Here is a 17,403-nt window from a genome sequence, read left to right on the forward strand (position 1 = left end):
TGTAATTTTGCTGTTTTGAATAACACAATGTTACTCTTACATCGCATCTATATTGTTTATTGAAAACGGAGGGAAGTTGTAGTTATACTGTTTGTATCTACTTTGCCTCTACTCTGTTTTCCTACTCGTCCAGCTTTCCTCGTGGTGTCATTCTCATTGCCATCCCTGGTTTCTGGATCTACACGTCTTGTTGCCGTCTTTTGCCTCCTAGCTTTCTTTCGTTCTTTTTTTACTCTTTCCTTCCCTGTTTCGGAGGAAATCTGTTACTCCCTCTTTCCTGTGTCTGTGTGGAGGCTGGTGTCAGTTTTCCATCGTGCCTTGTTCTTTCTCCCCTTCCTGCCTGCCTGGCCAGTGGGTGTGTTTGGGGTTTAGTCCTTGGTGCATGTGAGTTCTTCTGCCCCTTGTTATTTCCATGTTCTGATTACTCATCTTACCCTCATCTTTTCTATGTCCGTGAGTCTGTGTTATCTCTATCGGTTCCCGCTTTACTCTTCTCTTCCTACTCCTCATTTCCTTCCACATGTCTCTTCCAGCTGCTTTGCTTACACCTTTCTTTGTTGTTGTTTCTGTTCCTCTGCTATTCTTCCTTGTTATCTCTTCCTTGGTTTTCTCGCGCCAGTTGTTATTCACGTAGTGGTTTAATGCTTCTGTTAGAATGAAAGGGGATATGTAGTATCCTGCATATTATACTGTAAGGTGTTTTACGAGCCCTGCTCTGCTAGTGCCTGTGCTCTGACTCATTAGAATGTTGGAGTCTGATGATGCCTCGGAATGTTGGGACTGAGAGAGGCATAGCGACAGTTGATCATGGGCTGAGCAGCTGACAGGCAGCTCCTGGTGGGGCTCTGATCTATCACTTATCAACATGATGTCCTGTACCTTACAACCTGTTGTCTTTATGAATAAAGCATCCTGCATTACACCTTCCTGAGTGGACCTCCTTCACTACAAAATGGTTATATGGAAAAGGTTTGGAGAAAAAAGAAAGATAAAGTTTTGTTGGAAAAGTTATGTTGCGGGTCTGTCTTTGGCTGTCCTGGTAATAAAGGTGACCTTTTATACTATATTCAGAGTTGTGTGAGAGTCCTTATTTGCGCGATGGGCCCCCAGGGGCACTTGGCAAAGCCAATGTCCCCCTGGGGGATTTCGCGCGAGGGACGACCTCACGCGACCTGATTGGGTGGTGGGAGGGGTTAGGGTCAAGTGAAGGGTGGGGAGGGAGGGGACGTCACTCTGAGCGAGTGAGAGGAACGGTGGAGTCGCTTTTTGACCCACCCACCCGCCCTGATTTCAACAAATCAAGGGTAGGTGTTTTTTGTTGTCTGTCGTGTCTTTGTGTTGTTCAGATAAAAAAAAAAAAAAAAAAAAAAAATAACAAGCTGCAATGGAAGGTTTTCACAGCTTGATAATAAGTCAAGCATGCATGTCTACCTCTTGATTCAGGTCAAAGTGTCAAGATGTCACCTCAGGACAACTCGGGCAGATTCTTTTGTTGTCTTGTCGGCGTGTGTGATGGGGATTGGATAATCTAGAGCGGATTCATCCTTTCTCTAAGGGGGAGGGCTTGGGAGGGTAGGTGGGGAAGAGATGGAAAAAGAAGAAGGAAAACTCAAGGATGGTATCAAAACAAGTTATGTTATCGGAAAAGAAAGAATTGGAAAAAGGAAATGGTTATATGGAAAAGGTTTGGAGAAAAAAGAAAGATAAAGTTTTGTTGGAAAAGTTATGTTGCGGGTCTGTCTTTGGCTGTCCTGGTAATAAAGGTGACCTTTTATACTATATTCAGAGTTGTGTGAGAGTCCTTATTTGCGCGACAAGATACCATGTTGACATTGTTCTCGGGCGGCCAGCAGGCACTGTGCCTTGTGATGTTTTCATTTTGCATGCTTTGCATCAATCTGCCGGACTACTAATTCACTGAATGTAGTCTATAAAGATGGATGGCACGTTTTTCACTCCGCGGGCACATCTACTGTGTGCACATTCATTCAGTGCGGTTTGGTTTGAATTACTCCAGACAAGGATATCGAATATGCATTTCACGTTTGAGTTAGCATTTTTGTATTGGGTTTGACACATTATGTACGAATCATGGATTTCATGTGGCAATCAGTCGTACCCGTTACCCACACCTGCTATGCATTAGGTTGCCACTGACACATTCCAAAATGTCCGACGTGTAATTTAGTTAACAATTTGAAACGTGAGTCCTTCGTTTATGTCAATGTTTTTACTTGCACACATGCTTTATTAAGATGGCTTTCACTCACATTCACTACGTGACCAAGGCTTCCTTGTAAGCCGAAACATGTTAGTTGGTGAATAAACACCCTTGGACTACTGATTGCCTGGTGTGACTTTGATGCTGAGAGCTCACTTACGTGGAATCTTTTGTGAAATTTAATACCAGCATGCTCGGCCGGAGCATGTTCCACCTCTCACGGGGCCAAAGAGTAACTTTTCTTGGGATATATATATATATATATATATATATATATATATCAAACAACTGCAATCTCCCGAGCTCCGGCCACAGCGACCCAGGAAATCACGCGGATCCAATAAGTATAAGCACAGTTCTTTATTTAAAAGCTGAACCAGGCAATCTGACGCGTTTCGGGCATCCGCCCTTGCTCACAGACAGTCAGAGTTGTTAATGCATGCGTTTTAAATAGTAGTCACTGGGCAGTGAAAAAATGCATTTTTTTACTTTTTTTACATAGTACACCACGTGATGATAAACAGTGAGGACAAACTACTGATAAATGGTAGCCTAGTCTGTTTTCCAAACAATATTCGAATGGCAACAATTCAAAAACATCATTAACAGGTTAAAATCCATGTATCGATATGACAAAGATAAAATCCCACGAAAAAGTTTCTCTGAAAAAGAATTTCCAGAAAAAACATTTGTTTTATACACAGCATAGAATGCAAAAGCTAGGATGGTTGATTATGTAAAGCCCAAGTATGGGTATATTATAGAAACCCACATTGATTTTTAATATTGACAGTCCCAATAGCATATTAAAGTGCAAAGTGCAAAGTGCCTAGTGCATAGTTAAGAAATGATAGTTGTATTTTTAGGCCAGATGCAATTAAAAACCAATAGTAATGTTATTGGTTATTTGCAAAACATGCTTGAATGTAAACAACATTATGTTACATCTGTAACTATCAACGTGCAAAATAGCATAGCATGTAAACATTTGACTGCAGCAAAATCAATTGATAAAATATGGGCTGTATAGCTTCTAACCATAGGAGTATCATAGTCAGTTAGCGAACTGTTGCAAAAATATATTTATACATGGATGACAGAAAACAGCTTGTTAATGTCTATGTCCTCAATCAAATGTGTCAAGAAAATAAAAAGTTTTAATATATGTAGAACACCTAAATAATGAATCACCGTGAATAATAATGAGAATGATACGTGCAATAATTCAACAAGGAGACAAGTAATGAAAACCATGGGAAGGGAGGCGGGGGCATAAGCCAAATGAACCCCACCACCTCAGGCGATACAGAGTATGCGGTAAAAAGCAGGGCTATAGTTACAGAAACACATGTAGGTCTTCTGTGTTGTTCAGACCATTCGGGGATCTACTGTCTAATTCAAGAATGAAATGCGATTCCATTCTTCTCAGCATTTTTACCCTGTCCCCGCCTCTTCTAGGTTTATCTATTGCGGAGATGACAAAGTAAGATAGGCACTCCAGGTTGTTGTTGTGAATTGCTTTGAAGTGCCTGGCTACAGGGTAGGCTGAGTCGTTGTTAACAATAGCACGTAGATGCTGGAGGACTCTAACGTGCACAGGTTGTCGGGTGCTACCGACATACCTGAGTCCACATGTGCAGGTTAAAACATATATGGCAAATTCAGTCTTACAGTTGTATTGGCCCCTAATTTGAATGGGGTCTGGACTGAACGGTGTGTTATATTGTCGAGTACTTTTGCCAAATTTGCAAGCCCTGCAAGAGGAGCAACGTATAAAGCCAGATCTAGTTTTTAACCATTCCTGTTTCTTTCTTAATTCAGGAAAGTCATGGCAGACGTGGGATCTGAGAGAGGGACCCTTCCTAAAGGTGACAATGGGAGATTCTGCTATCTGTGGTTTAAGCACAGGATCTGTTGCAAGGACTGGCCAGCTTTTTGATAGAATGGATTTAATTTGTCTGGCCTGTCTGCTATATGGTGTAAGAAACCTGGGATTAGTGATGTCTTCATTAGAGGTGCAAGATATATCGGCACTGTTGTCATTAATGAGTAAGGAGGCACGGGATCTGGTCTTGGCCTTGGCCATGGCTTTTGTAAGAACTGATTCACGGTACCCCCTAGCACGAAATCTCGCCAAGGCTTCATTAGTACAGGATATCAAATCAGAATCTGTGCTGCAGATTCTTTTAATTCTCAATAGTTCACCTAGGGGAATATTATCTACCACATGGCGCGGATGTGCACTACTCGCGTGCAAAATACTATTCCCCGCGGTACTTTTGCGGTATAGCTTGGTGGTAATCCTGCCATTGTGGATCTGGATTTTAACATCCAAGAATTCAGCCTCACATTCACTGATGGAACTAGTGAATCTCAGATTTTGGTTATTCACATTGATGGAATCAATGAACAGTTGTGCACTGTGTTTGTCACCCTGCCATAACAAAAAAACGTCATCAATATAACGTAGCCAAAGCAAAACATGATCAGAATAAATTTGGGCGTGTTGTTGCCTGAGGACATGTTCCTCCCACCAACCCACGTGCAAGCACGCGTAGCTGGGGGAGAAACATGCGCCCATGGCGACCCCACGTCTTTGCAGATATAAATCACTCCCAAAAAGAAAGAAATTATTGTGGAGACACCAGGATGTTAGCTCGATCAGAACTTTGTTGTGCTGGTAGCAATTCATAGGTCTGTTGCCAAGAAAAAATTCTAATGCTTTAATACCACACATATGCTCTATGCTCGTATAGAGCGACTCTATGTCCAAAGTGATCAAAAGCATTTGTTCATTCCACTGGATATTTTGAATTTTAGCCAGGAAATCGCCAGTGTCTCTAACATAGGTCGGTAATTCCTGGACCAGGCTCTGCAGGAAGTAATCAATGTATTCGGTGACATGTTCAGCCACTCCTGCAATGGCCGAAATGATAGGTCGGCCTGGCACTGGTCTTGATAGTTTATGAATCTTAGGAAGTAAATAAAGTTTTGGCAAAACAGGGAATTCGACGTGGAGGAATTCAAATTCTTGTAAGGAAATCATACCTTCCCTTTTGTATTTGAAAAGTAATTTTTTGAGTGATTGCCTTGAAGCTTCATAGTGTTTCATGTTGGTGATCGAATAACAGGTGTCATCACCAAGTTGTCGCTGTGCTTCCTTGATGTATTCCTCTTGGGGCCAGATGACCACGTTGCCCCCCTTGTCGGCCATGGTCACTATGATGTTATGATCACTGCTAAGTTTTTTGACCAGGGCATAGTAGTCCGTTTCCTGTTTGCTTCTATATCTTTTTTTGTGCTTTATCTGATGATGTAATCGCTTTAGCTCATCAACTACCACGTCCTGAAATACATCAATGGAATCTCTAGGCATGGTAGGATTAAATTTAGACGTCGGTTTAAAAGGACTTGTGTTGGCTCCAATTTGAGGAATATCAGCTGCCCTCAATTCATCCTGTGTGGATGCAAGTTCTTCAGTGGGAGCATTGTTACCCAAAAGATTTAATACAGTGAGTGCTGTACGAGTGTCACTAGCTGGAAGCGTCAGTGGATTAGGAAGGATGTTGGCACTTATATCCGTTCCTTGTGTTGTTTTATTATTTGAGCCTTCCTTGATCTCAAAGAATTTTTTAAGCTTCCATTTTCTAATGTACATGTAGACATCTATGCGGGTCTTAGCATAGTTGAAATCAGTAGTAGGACAGTATGAGAGACCAAGACTTAAAAGTTGTTGCTCAGCCTTGGTAAGGTCAATAGAGGAAAGATTTACTACGGTATTATCACTCACTTGTTTTTGCGCCAGTATTGCTGCTTTGATTTTTTGGGCACTTTTGTGTTTTTTCCGGCGCTGGCCCCGTCTTCTGTTGTTCCTGGCACGCTTTGCTGCTGCTGCTGCCCCTTTGTCGGCTGTTTGTTCCGGGGTCTCAGTGACTGTAGTCTCTCGTTGGATAAAAAATCCACTTCCTCACCTAAATCAAGGATGACTGAACTAGGCTCCCAGCTGCTACTGGCATCGTCATCTGAGGTGGGAGCACTTGTCAATGACTCGTTGTCGCTATGTAGTTGGCCTGTTCTCGGTAATGCTGTACCTTGAACTTGTGCAGAGGTGGATGTCTGACCATCCGGCTTTCCCTGTTTGGCCTGCTGCGTTTGTTGTGCAAATTTGGAGCGTTTCACATTGTCAAACTTACGCGCAAATGTAAAAATGCGCCCCTGCGCGTAGTCTTCTTTATCACGCGCAAACTTGTAAATTTTGCGGGCTTTAATTTTCTCCTCTTGTTTGGCAATACGCTCATCAATTTCTTTTCTTGATTTAGTTATAAGATCGTGTGGTTCCCATTTGTTCAACTCCTCATTGATTTCCACTATTTCCTTCATTAGTTGTTCTCGATCTATAACTGCATATTTTACAAGAATTTGCAACAATTTCGCAGACGATTCCAGATTTGTTTGACCCCATTCTTTCAGCATGTTGGGGTTGGGTCTATCGTAACTCGGTGCCAATAAGATACGTAAGCCCCTGGGAACTCTATTTTCCTCTAAATACATTGTCAAAGATTTGTGCTCCCACCATTTGGACATCTCGGAATACATGCATTTTTCGAGTCTTTTAAGCACTACACGTATTTGGCTTTCGACAGTATTGGAGCCACCAGCTTGATCGGCTTTGTTACTGCCTCCTCCCACACCCGCTGTTACCTTAGGTAGGTTGGAGAAAAGAGCGGCCGCCGCCGCCTCCCTGCCACGGAGAGTCTCCTCTGACATGGCGCCTGATTCAAATTGCTAGAAAATGTAGTTGCACCGAAATACCCGAGCTCGACAATCCTGCTCCCAGGGTAACGGGCAAGTGCTTAATATTCCTCTCCACCGTGCCGCTGAAATGCTGGAGCGTATTCCGCTGGATTCCGGCAGGTTAGGCGTTTTTTTGGCGCCAACGCGCCCTTTTTTCAAAACTTCGAAAAAAAGACGCCGCCGATATTCTCCAACGTGCAGCTGATTTCTCCGCAGGCACAGGGGCTGTCGTTGACGGATTTCCCAACACGAAAAGCTTTGCTGATGATTGAACACGCCAACCAACTTCTGGAGAGTGGATCCACCTCGGAAGCAATCACCTTCCGAATTAACATCAAACAACTGCAATCTCCCGAGCTCCGGCCACAGCGACCCAGGAAATCACGCGGATCCAATAAGTATAAGCACAGTTCTTTATTTAAAAGCTGAACCAGGCAATCTGACGCGTTTCGGGCATCCGCCCTTGCTCACAGACAGTCAGAGTTGTTAATGCATGCGTTTTAAATAGTAGTCACTGGGCAGTGAAAAAATGCATTTTTTTACTTTTTTTACATAGTACACCACGTGATGATAAACAGTGAGGACAAACTACTGATAAATGGTAGCCTAGTCTGTTTTCCAAACAATATTCGAATGGCAACAATTCAAAAACATCATTAACAGGTTAAAATCCATGTATCGATATGACAAAGATAAAATCCCACGAAAAAGTTTCTCTGAAAAAGAATTTCCATATATATATATATATATATATATATATATATATATATATATATATATATATATATACATACATACATACATACATACATACATACATACATACATACATACATATATATATATATATATATATATATATATATATATATATATATATATATATATATATATATATATATATATCTCCAGCAACACAGGTCAGCCCACAAGGTTGAAGTAAAGCCACAGGAAGTTTTAATCAGCACATCTGGAATTTGCATCTATTTCCCCGCTTGCCAGCAGATACAAACACAATGGCAGTCTTTCAAAGTAATCATCTGCCTGACGCGTTTCAGGATCTTCTCATCCTTTCTTCAGAGGCATAGTTGAGGTGAGTAAGGAGCAGTTTATTTTTGCGCACTTAAGTAGATATTACCCACACCTGCCACAGTGGGCGTGGCGTTGCGCAAAGCCTTCTGGACAATGCAGTGCACTGAAATTCCTCCCCGATTGGGGTAGCTTCACAAGTCTCACAATTTAAACCAGTTATTACAGTTCCGAGTGGAAGGAAAGCTCACCAAAGGTGCTGTCTGCCTTGCTTTCCAGCAGCGAAACAGTGCCACAAACCAGCACCATCCTGTCATGGTGCTGTTTGTCTTTGTTCCATAGTATGCAGACAAATTCTATCAGCCTGCACAGGACCCGCCTCCAAGCAGTGGGCAATACTTCACGGCTGGGCAACAGCCGTCAATATATCCAACAGCACAGGTCAGTTCACAAGGTTGAAGTAAGCTACATAAAGTTTTAATTGGTACATTTGGAATTTGGGCTAGTTGCACTCCAGGGATCCTCAGTATCCAAGGGGAGTTAATCCCCCAACTTAAAACGTGCCACGGGGCGTGTTTGCACAGTGGTGAAGGGAGGGGGCGGGGCCTGAGTTGACATGTGTGCAACCACAACTTATGGCACTGTTTAAGTTGGGGAATTAATTCCTCTTCAACCCTGAGGGTCCCTGGGGGCCAACTAGCCCCCCAGGTACCTCCAGTAAGCGCCAAGGAGTTGCGTTTCAGGGTGTTGTAAAAAGAGGCATGGCCTCTGAACACCTCTCTGCAACGCAGCTCTCTGGCGTATTAGTGGAGTTACCTGGTGGGCCAGTTGGCCCCCAGGGACCCTCATGATTGAGAAGGAATTAATTCCTCAACTTAAAACGTGCCTCAGGGCGTGTTTGCACAATGGTGAAGGAAGGGGGCATGGCCTGAGATGACATGTCTGCAAACACGCCCCGTGGCGAGTTAAAAGTTGGGGAATTAATTATCTTTCAATACTGAGGGTCCCTGAGGGCCAACTAGCCTAACAGGCATCTCCAGTACGCGCCAGGGAGCTGCGTTGCGAACAGGTGTTCAGAGGCCACGTCCCTTTTTACACCTCTCCACAACACAGCTCTGTGGCGCTTACTGGAGGTATCTAGTGAGCTAGTTTGACCCTAGAGGCCCTTTGGATTCAAGGGAACTTAATCTCTCAACTTAGAACTGCCACAGGGTGCGTTTACACAGTGGTGAAGGGAGGAGGCGGTGCCTGAGGTGACGTGTGCAAACACGCCCTGTGGTGCTTTTTAAGTTGGGGAAATAATTCACCTTAAATCTTGAGGGACCCCTGGGGCCAACTAGCCCACCAGATGCTTCCAGTAAGCACCACTGCGCTGTGCTGCAGAGAGGTGGTGCAGTCCGTGCCCCTTTTTACACCTCTCTGCAATGGCGCTTACTGGATGTACCTTGTGGGCTAATTTGCACCTAGGGACCCTCAGCATTCACGGGTACTTAATCTCCCAACTTAAAATGGCCACTGGGCGTGTTTACACAGTGGGGACGGGTGGGGACGGGCCTGAGGTGACGTGTGGAAACAAGCCCTATGGCGCGTTTTAAGTTGTCGAAATAATTCCCCATCAATCCTGTGGGACCCAGGGGGCTGACTAGCCCACCAGGTGCTACCAGTATGCGCTACTGCGCTGCGTTGCAGAGAGGTGGTCCGGGCCTTTCCACTTTTTACACCTCTCTGCAACGCAGCTATGTGGCACTTACTGGAGGTACCTAGTGGGCTGGTTGGACCCTAGGGACCCTCAAGATTCAAGGGGCCCTAATCTCCCAACTTAAAACTGCCACAGGGCGCGTTTACACAGCGGTGTAGGGAGGGAACGGAGCCTGAAGTGACGTGTGCAAACACGCCCCGTGGCACGTTTTAAGTTGGGGAAATAATTCCCCTTCAATCCTGAGGGACCCTGGGGACCAAGTAGTCCACCAGGTGCTTCCAGTAAGCGCCACTGCGCTGCGTTGCCAAGAGGTGGTCTAGGCCGTGCCCCTTTTTACATCTCTCTGCAACACAGTTCTGTGGCACTTACTGGAGGTACCTAGTGGGCAAGTTGGACCCTAGGGACCCTCAGGATTCAAGGGGACTTAATCTTCCAACTTAAAATGGCCACAGGGCGTGTTTGCACAATTGGGAAGGGAGGGGACAGGGCCTGAGGTGACGTGTGCAAACAAGCCCTGTGGCGCAATTTAAGAAGTAGTATTAATCCCCCTGCCCTATTATATAGTAGGGGCTTACAGAGGAGGTCATGCTAATCACAGGGAGACCCCAACACATAGTGTTGCCTAGTGTATGTAGGTGTTTTCACTGTATTCTAAGTGTCTTTTAACATAGCACTGGCTCTAGGACTGGTTAGTCAGAGTCAGTTACCACCAGTACCCATCTGAAAAAGTTGAGGGTTCAGGATGATTTTGCAACAAAGCTTCTTTCTGCTTTTCTGTTTGTTCTTTCTGCATGTTTTCCTTCTTCCTGCACTTTTCTTTGTCTTTGAAGACTTCTGTTGCTTCTTTCTGCATTTAATTTTTTCTTTCTGTGCGTTTTTTCTTCTTTGTTCACATGTCCTATCTCTGTAGGCATAGTTAGAAATTAGCATTTAAAAAACCTTTGAAATTAACTGAAAAAACCATAGGTTTCATGCATGTTATAGTTGGGAATTAGTATTTAAAAAACCTTAGAAATTCACTGAAAAAACCATAGGTTTCAGGGGTTTTATATTTAGCTGGACATTTCACTCGTACAAGAACAATCACTTATAGAAACACATACTTATTCATAACTATTCCAATCTCTCACTCTGACATATACTCACTTATATCCACCAATACTCACATATACTAGTTTAAAACATATGTAGTTACTTATGAAGACACTATTGAGGCAATCATTCATTCACTAACACACCCATACACACACCTATCCACCCATACAGTCCTGCACACATACTGTCTTCAACACATACAAATAGTGACTCGCTTATTCATGCTAAGCATGGACGAATTTTGCGAATTGGCAATTCGCGAATTTGCGGATTTGCGAATTGGCAATCCGCAAAATTTGCGAATTCGCACGAATTTGCGGATTTTTTTATTTTTGCGTGTTCGCGGGTGTTCGCGAGGCGCTTTGCGTGTTCGCGGGTGTTCGCGAGGCGCTTTGCAATTTCGCGGGGGTTTTCTTTTGCCTGCTTAATCACTGCCACCCTCTTGTTTTTTATGCCCATCCGCCCTCTGTACCACTTGTTTCTGTGCCCTTCTGCCCTGTGCCCCACTCATTTTTTGTCCCCTTCTGCCCTCTGTCCCACTTTTGTGCCCTTCTGCCCTCAGCCCCACTTAGAATGGCGCCGGCAAGCTGCCAGCGCCATTCTAAAATAGCTAGAAATAGCTTCAACAGGAAGCACTAATAGATAAAGTAAAGCAGGTGCTCCAGTTGAAGGTCACATTAAGTTACACAATCATTAATCACCCCAAGTTTGGGGTGATTAATGATTGTGTAACTGAATTTGAGCAGCACCTGTTTTAATTTATCTATTAGAGCTTCCTGTTGAAGCTGACTTTTGTAACTATTTTAGAATGGCTCTGGCAGCTTGCTGGTGCCATTCTAAAAGAGTTACAAAAGTCAGCTTGAACTTTTGACCCAATCCGTTCCGTTCGCGGATTTTCGTTTGTGGATTTTGCGGGAAATTTGCGAATCTCGCGGATTGCGAATTTACCGAAAATCTGTGAAATCCGCGAGCGGAATGGATTTTCCGCTCATGCTTAATTCATGCATGTATGCACCAAGTAATACCCCCCACTGAACCATACAGACACTCACACACTCATACTGATACTCAAAAAAACAACTAATAACTCATATAGACACTCACGTAGCTACTCACCAACCCATGCAGCCACTTATGCACAAAGTGAGAGACTGATACAGATATTTACATATTTAAACATTACTCACTAACCCATTTATTTACTAAGATACACTTAATCAGTCAGTAATATAATCAATTTTTCAAACAAAAAATCATCCATTTAGACACTTATATACCCATTTATTCTTCCATCGACCTTGAGATATACATATATAAAACATATTTATTTTCAGAAATACACACATTTACTGGATGTCATCAGTGATGTCATTTGACATGTCATCACTGATGTCATGAGTGATGTCGCTGACCATGTCATGAGTGATGTAATATGTGATGTCATCAGCAGTGCATTGCGGGCACGCGAGTTATAGTTAGCTGAACTAACTATAACGGGGAAATTTCTATGGTTTTGTACGAGTGAAATGTCCAGCTAACTAACAACCCTGAAACCTATGTTATTTTCATTGAATATATATATATATATGTATATTTTTATGTATATACACACACACACACATAGGATTCCAGCGGCGAGGGGTAGGTGCCAAGAATCAGCACAGGGATGTCCAACCAAATGGTGGATGAGATAACCTGATGCTATACCCGCTGGATACTGTTGTTACCTGAACACTACACCGATTAGGTAGTTGCAGCTTAACACAGGTACTTCTACAGAAAAAGGATAACACATAATCAGCCCCTTTTTTCTGCTAGGAAATGCACTAGTTTGTACACATGACAAGTTACATGGTCCGAGGGCTCAGTGAATGCGATCGGGCGTCCCAGCCAAGGGTCAGGGAGCCTTCTGTTAGCACGTAAGTCGCTTCCAGAGTGAAATGCTGAGTGTAGCTGGAAGCGACTTACGCGCTAACAGAAGGCTCTGTGACCCTTGGCTGGTACGCCCGATCGCATTCACTGCGCCCTCGGAACATGTAACTTTTCAGGTCCCTGGCTGCCGAAATACTTAATCTACGCGATCGTCCCGCGACGCTTTCCGTGACTCTGCATAAGATTCAGGTCCCTGGTTGCCGATTTTCCAAATTCCCGCGATCCCTTTGAGACGCTGACTTTGACTCTGCATACCATTCAGGTCCCTGGCTGCCGAAATACGAAAGTACCTTGATCGTTCTGTGACACCCATTTTTACCACACAAAAGATTCAGTCCCTGGGCGGTTACACGAACCTCGCCGGATCCTTCAGATCTAGGCTGAGATATTTCCGCTTACAGCACCTGTAACGAGACAACCCCGTCCTGAAGATGGTCTGCTTTGGTTAAGGACCGAAACGTCGTCGACCTCACAGCGCAAATTACAGGCACACTCTGTTGTGAATCCATTTGAAATTGGGAATTGTACTATAGAAAGTCACTGATTTTATGTCACTTTTTGAGCTATTCACTGTAAATATTTCACTTTGCTCACCTTGCGCCGTCTGCCGCTGTTCACTCTTTCACTTGAGTTGCCACACATCACTTGTACATATTGTGCACCAAGTTTTTTCCGGTTGTCACCTCAATTACCTGATTGTGTGCTGTACATAACTATTCCTACAGGAATTTTGCCATCTTTGCTTGATTATCAAAATTACAAAAACATTTAGTTTTTCAAAATCATTTGAATAAGTGTCTCCTTTCTCTGATCTATGTAATGCCTTGTGCATACAATATAAATTGTCCTTACATTTATACCTTTTGGGATATTGTTTTATCTTATACCTTGAACCCTAATCCCGATTGGTTTATGGGTCACACTCCTGTTTTCCCTACAAAAAACCCCTGATCATCCCTGCACTGTGTGGCAGGCATCTCAAGGTGCCTGCCACACAGTGCAGGGATGAACAGATTCTCCAATTTCTCTATGGGAGTTCATGCTATGGCTGGTTTGCGGCCGCAGTACAAGCACCCATAGAGAAATGGAAGTATGCAACCTCACCATGTGCAATCGCGTTGTAATGCTGTGGTTGGGACCGCTGACCGGAGGGCGATCTGTTCCAATCCACAACGGTGTGGGGGCAGACGTAAGACTGCCCGACAGCATAATAAGGCCCTTTGTGTTATTAATGTTTCTACCCAGTCTCTTGTGGGAATATTGAGTCACCCTATTGTGTTGTGCTTAATTTAGCGCTGACAGTTTGTCTACAATTGGCTTTTCATTTAATCAATTGTTTATATAGCATTTTATGGCATGTGATACAAATGGAATTTCTCAAGTAAGAAAGTCAAACCTTGCTTAAAAAAACTATCATGCAGGATTTCGTTTTATCGCTATTCCCCTGGCGTGCGACCCAAAACAGGCCTTTCCTTAACTGTCTTACCTTTATACTAGAAAAGGGATTCTTGGAGCATGTTTTTCTTTTTTGGTCTGCACAGTTTTTTGGTGTTGTGGCTTCCATATTGCTGGCTGTATACTTTAATTAACCGGATAGTCTGAAAAAATAAAACATCATTAAACCAGGGAGTCCTACAAACATGCTAGGTTGGTCTTTTTAATACTGTTCAACAATGAAACATTTAGAAATAAACACTTGTTGCTTAGTAGGTACACACTTTTATAATTAGGCCCAGGAGCACACTACCTGGTGTTTTCCAGTGGGGGCTGACAAGGTGGAGGCCAGTTTTGTTGCGGGGATTGGGGCAATCCGGCCACATTTTCTGCCTGCAGCACTTGATGCTTTAAAAAAATACCAATGCAAATTGTTTTCAAGTGATTCAAAATCATTTGTATTTGCATTGTGGGTTGTTCCTGTCTCCTGCAGAGTCACTCCAAGCAGGGCTGACCTTCATGGTTCTCGGAGGAGGACAGGGCTGAGGAGTCTGCTGTTGACTGGCTCAGAGAGTTGAGTACATGTTTAATAAAGTCTCTTCAAAATGCGAAAAAGTGTGCTTATTTATAATGAGGTCTTTGCAACACATTTAAATTATAACATCGGATTGAGTGGCAATGCTAGAAGTGATAGATTCTAATCATGAACTTAGAAACATTTATACTTCTATCAAGGTTGCTCTGACTATGAAGATATCAGTGAACCAAGAGGAAAGTCACCTGTATTTTGCCCCTATACGAAGCCTAGGTTATTGAGATTGATATAGCAACAATATAGTATTTTTTTATACAGTGCCCATCCCAAAGTGATGTAGTTCAAGGTGTTTTTGTGTAATGATAGGCAGAGAAGGCAGGATGTATGACGTTACAACGCATGCTTTTACAACGCATGCCTTTACAACGCGTTTTTTACAACGCATGCCTTTACAACGCATAGTGCTTTGGGGCGCTGGATAGTGAATAGTTTAATTTACTATTCCGACTCCAGTCCCCGTGGGTAGTAGGGAAGGTGTTGGATAGTCAATTAAACCTATTCCCTATCCTAGGGCGCCCCCCAGCGCAATGCGTTGTAATGGTTTGCGTTGTAAAAGTTGCGTCGTAATGGTAGTGCGTTGTAAAAGTTTTGTTGTAAAGGTTGTTTACCGAGAAGGCACTGTGAAGTAATTGCCGAGGATCACCCAATGTTGTCAAGTGCAACCCAGGATTGATGTAATGTTTCCTGGTTTCATGTTGTGCAATTCAAACAATTCCTGGTTATCTCATACTCTCCTATTTTAGAGCAAAGCTTAATGTTTATTGTTTAATAGTTTGAGGTGTTAAATTAGTGCACTGCGCTAAATACATCCAAGCTCTGAATGTTTTATAAGGATCGGTGGTAGTTGTGCTTGGGTAGGGTGACATTTTAATGCAGAAGATAAAATGAAACCCACAGCACCCACCCTTGTTCACTGGATTGAGACCATTTACTCCACAAAGACACAAGTTGATATTCATTGTCATCCATTCCTGAATTGCCCACCAGGACGAAGATCTGCTTTTCTTGTTAACCCCTCCCCTGCTGGTGATGGAACCACTCCGTCATCAGCCGCGGTCGCGCTGTGCTGATGACGGAGCGGTTCCGTCACGGGCCGCTCGGAACGCCTGCGCGGCGCGGATTCCGCGCCTGCGCTGAATGTTCCATTGAGCGGGCGGCGCCGTGAAGGAACCGCTCCGTCATGAGCACAGCGCAACCGCCGCTGGTGACGGAGCGGTTCCGTCACCAGCATGCGCCCGCCGTGCGACCGCCCCGCCCCCTTAGCACTGCGGCGGAATAGCCGCCGCAGTGAAGGGGTTAATATTGGTAATCTGTTTGAGAATAAGGTCAGTTTTACTGATTTCACTGTTATTTGATGTTTATATTTCCATTTGGAACACCTGAAGGTTAGAGACTCAGCTAGCTTGATCGACCTTATATTAAGACTTAAATTACATCAGTTGGTTACTGTCTCTTCTTATTCTGCCGGTCACACACTCGATGGCATCTTTTCTGACAATAGCACTCTTGTCTTATCTGAGACATTTCCCTTACCTGGTCTGATTATGCAGCAGAATTGTTTCATCTTAATCCCATAGCCAAGCTGTGTAAGAAAGCTATTCCCAGCTCTGTTAAAACTTGTCGACCTTAGCACAAAATAGAGGCTGAACAGTTTGATCACAAACTGTTACCCTCTTTTCCTAAGGCCTCTATAATACTTCAAAAGGATATCTCTGAATACAATTCTTGCCTCAATTTAGCCATAGATCAATTAGCCCCATGTAGCTCATCCCTTACGAAGAGGCTAACCCCCTCTCAACCTTGGTTTTCACAGAATCTTAGATACTTAAAGCAGCTCTGCAGACTTCAAGGGCCCGATTCTCAGAACTAACTTAAGACAAAATCCTAAACTTACTACCTTTTTGGTATTCACAGAAGGCACTTACTCATTTTGGTATTCACAGAAGGCACTTATTCATTTCGGTATTCACAGAAGTTAGGAGTCCTAACTTTAGGACTCCTAAATGCCTTCTGTGAATACCGAAAGTCTTAAAGTCAGGATTTTTCTCAGTGTAGGAGTAGGAAAGTCAGGACTCCTAACTTTACTACTCTAAACTGAGAAAAAGCCTAACTTTACTACTACTAAACTGAGAAAAATCCTGACTTTAAGACTTTCGGTATTCACGGAAGGCATTTAGGAGTCCTACATTTAGGACTCCTAACTTCTGTGAATACCGAAATGAGTAAGTGCCTTCTGTGAATACCAAAATGAGTACTTGCCTTATGTGAATACCAAAATGGTAGTAAGTTTAGGATTTTGTCTTAAAGTTAGTTCTGTGAATTGGGCCCCAAGAGCGCAGTTGGGGACTCAACTACAATTCCACATAAACGACTCTTGATTACCAGTAAATCTTAGTATATAAGGCCCAGATTATTGTGGAGAAATCCGATTACTTTTCACAAAAAATAATCTCAGCTAAGGACTCTAATAAAGAACGTTTTGCCACAATTAAAAAACCTGCCAATGTTAGCGAACAGGATACCAAAACAAGCAGTTGGACCATTTCTGATAATATGGCATCTGCCTTTCAGGAGAAGGTGTTGTATATATTACATTCTTCAGTG

The 17,403-nt window shown here is 43.3% G+C and overlaps 1 protein-coding gene across 1 annotated transcript in view; it reads right to left on the reverse strand.

Annotated features, from left to right (window-relative positions):
* LOC147693576 (solute carrier organic anion transporter family member 2B1-like) overlaps nt 1–17,403 on the reverse strand; it is a 426,250-nt gene that overhangs the window by 359,168 nt on the left and 49,679 nt on the right. Inside the window, exon 2 of the mRNA XM_086933806.1 lies at nt 14,257–14,368. Coding sequence (XP_086789932.1) covers nt 14,257–14,334 — 78 coding nt within the window. The 5' untranslated portion in view covers nt 14,335–14,368. The remainder of the gene's footprint in view (nt 1–14,256; nt 14,369–17,403) is intronic.

Source organism: Lissotriton vulgaris, chromosome 8, assembly GCF_964263255.1.
Source record: "Lissotriton vulgaris chromosome 8, aLisVul1.2, whole genome shotgun sequence".
NCBI classification, from domain to species: domain Eukaryota; kingdom Metazoa; phylum Chordata; class Amphibia; order Caudata; family Salamandridae; genus Lissotriton; species Lissotriton vulgaris.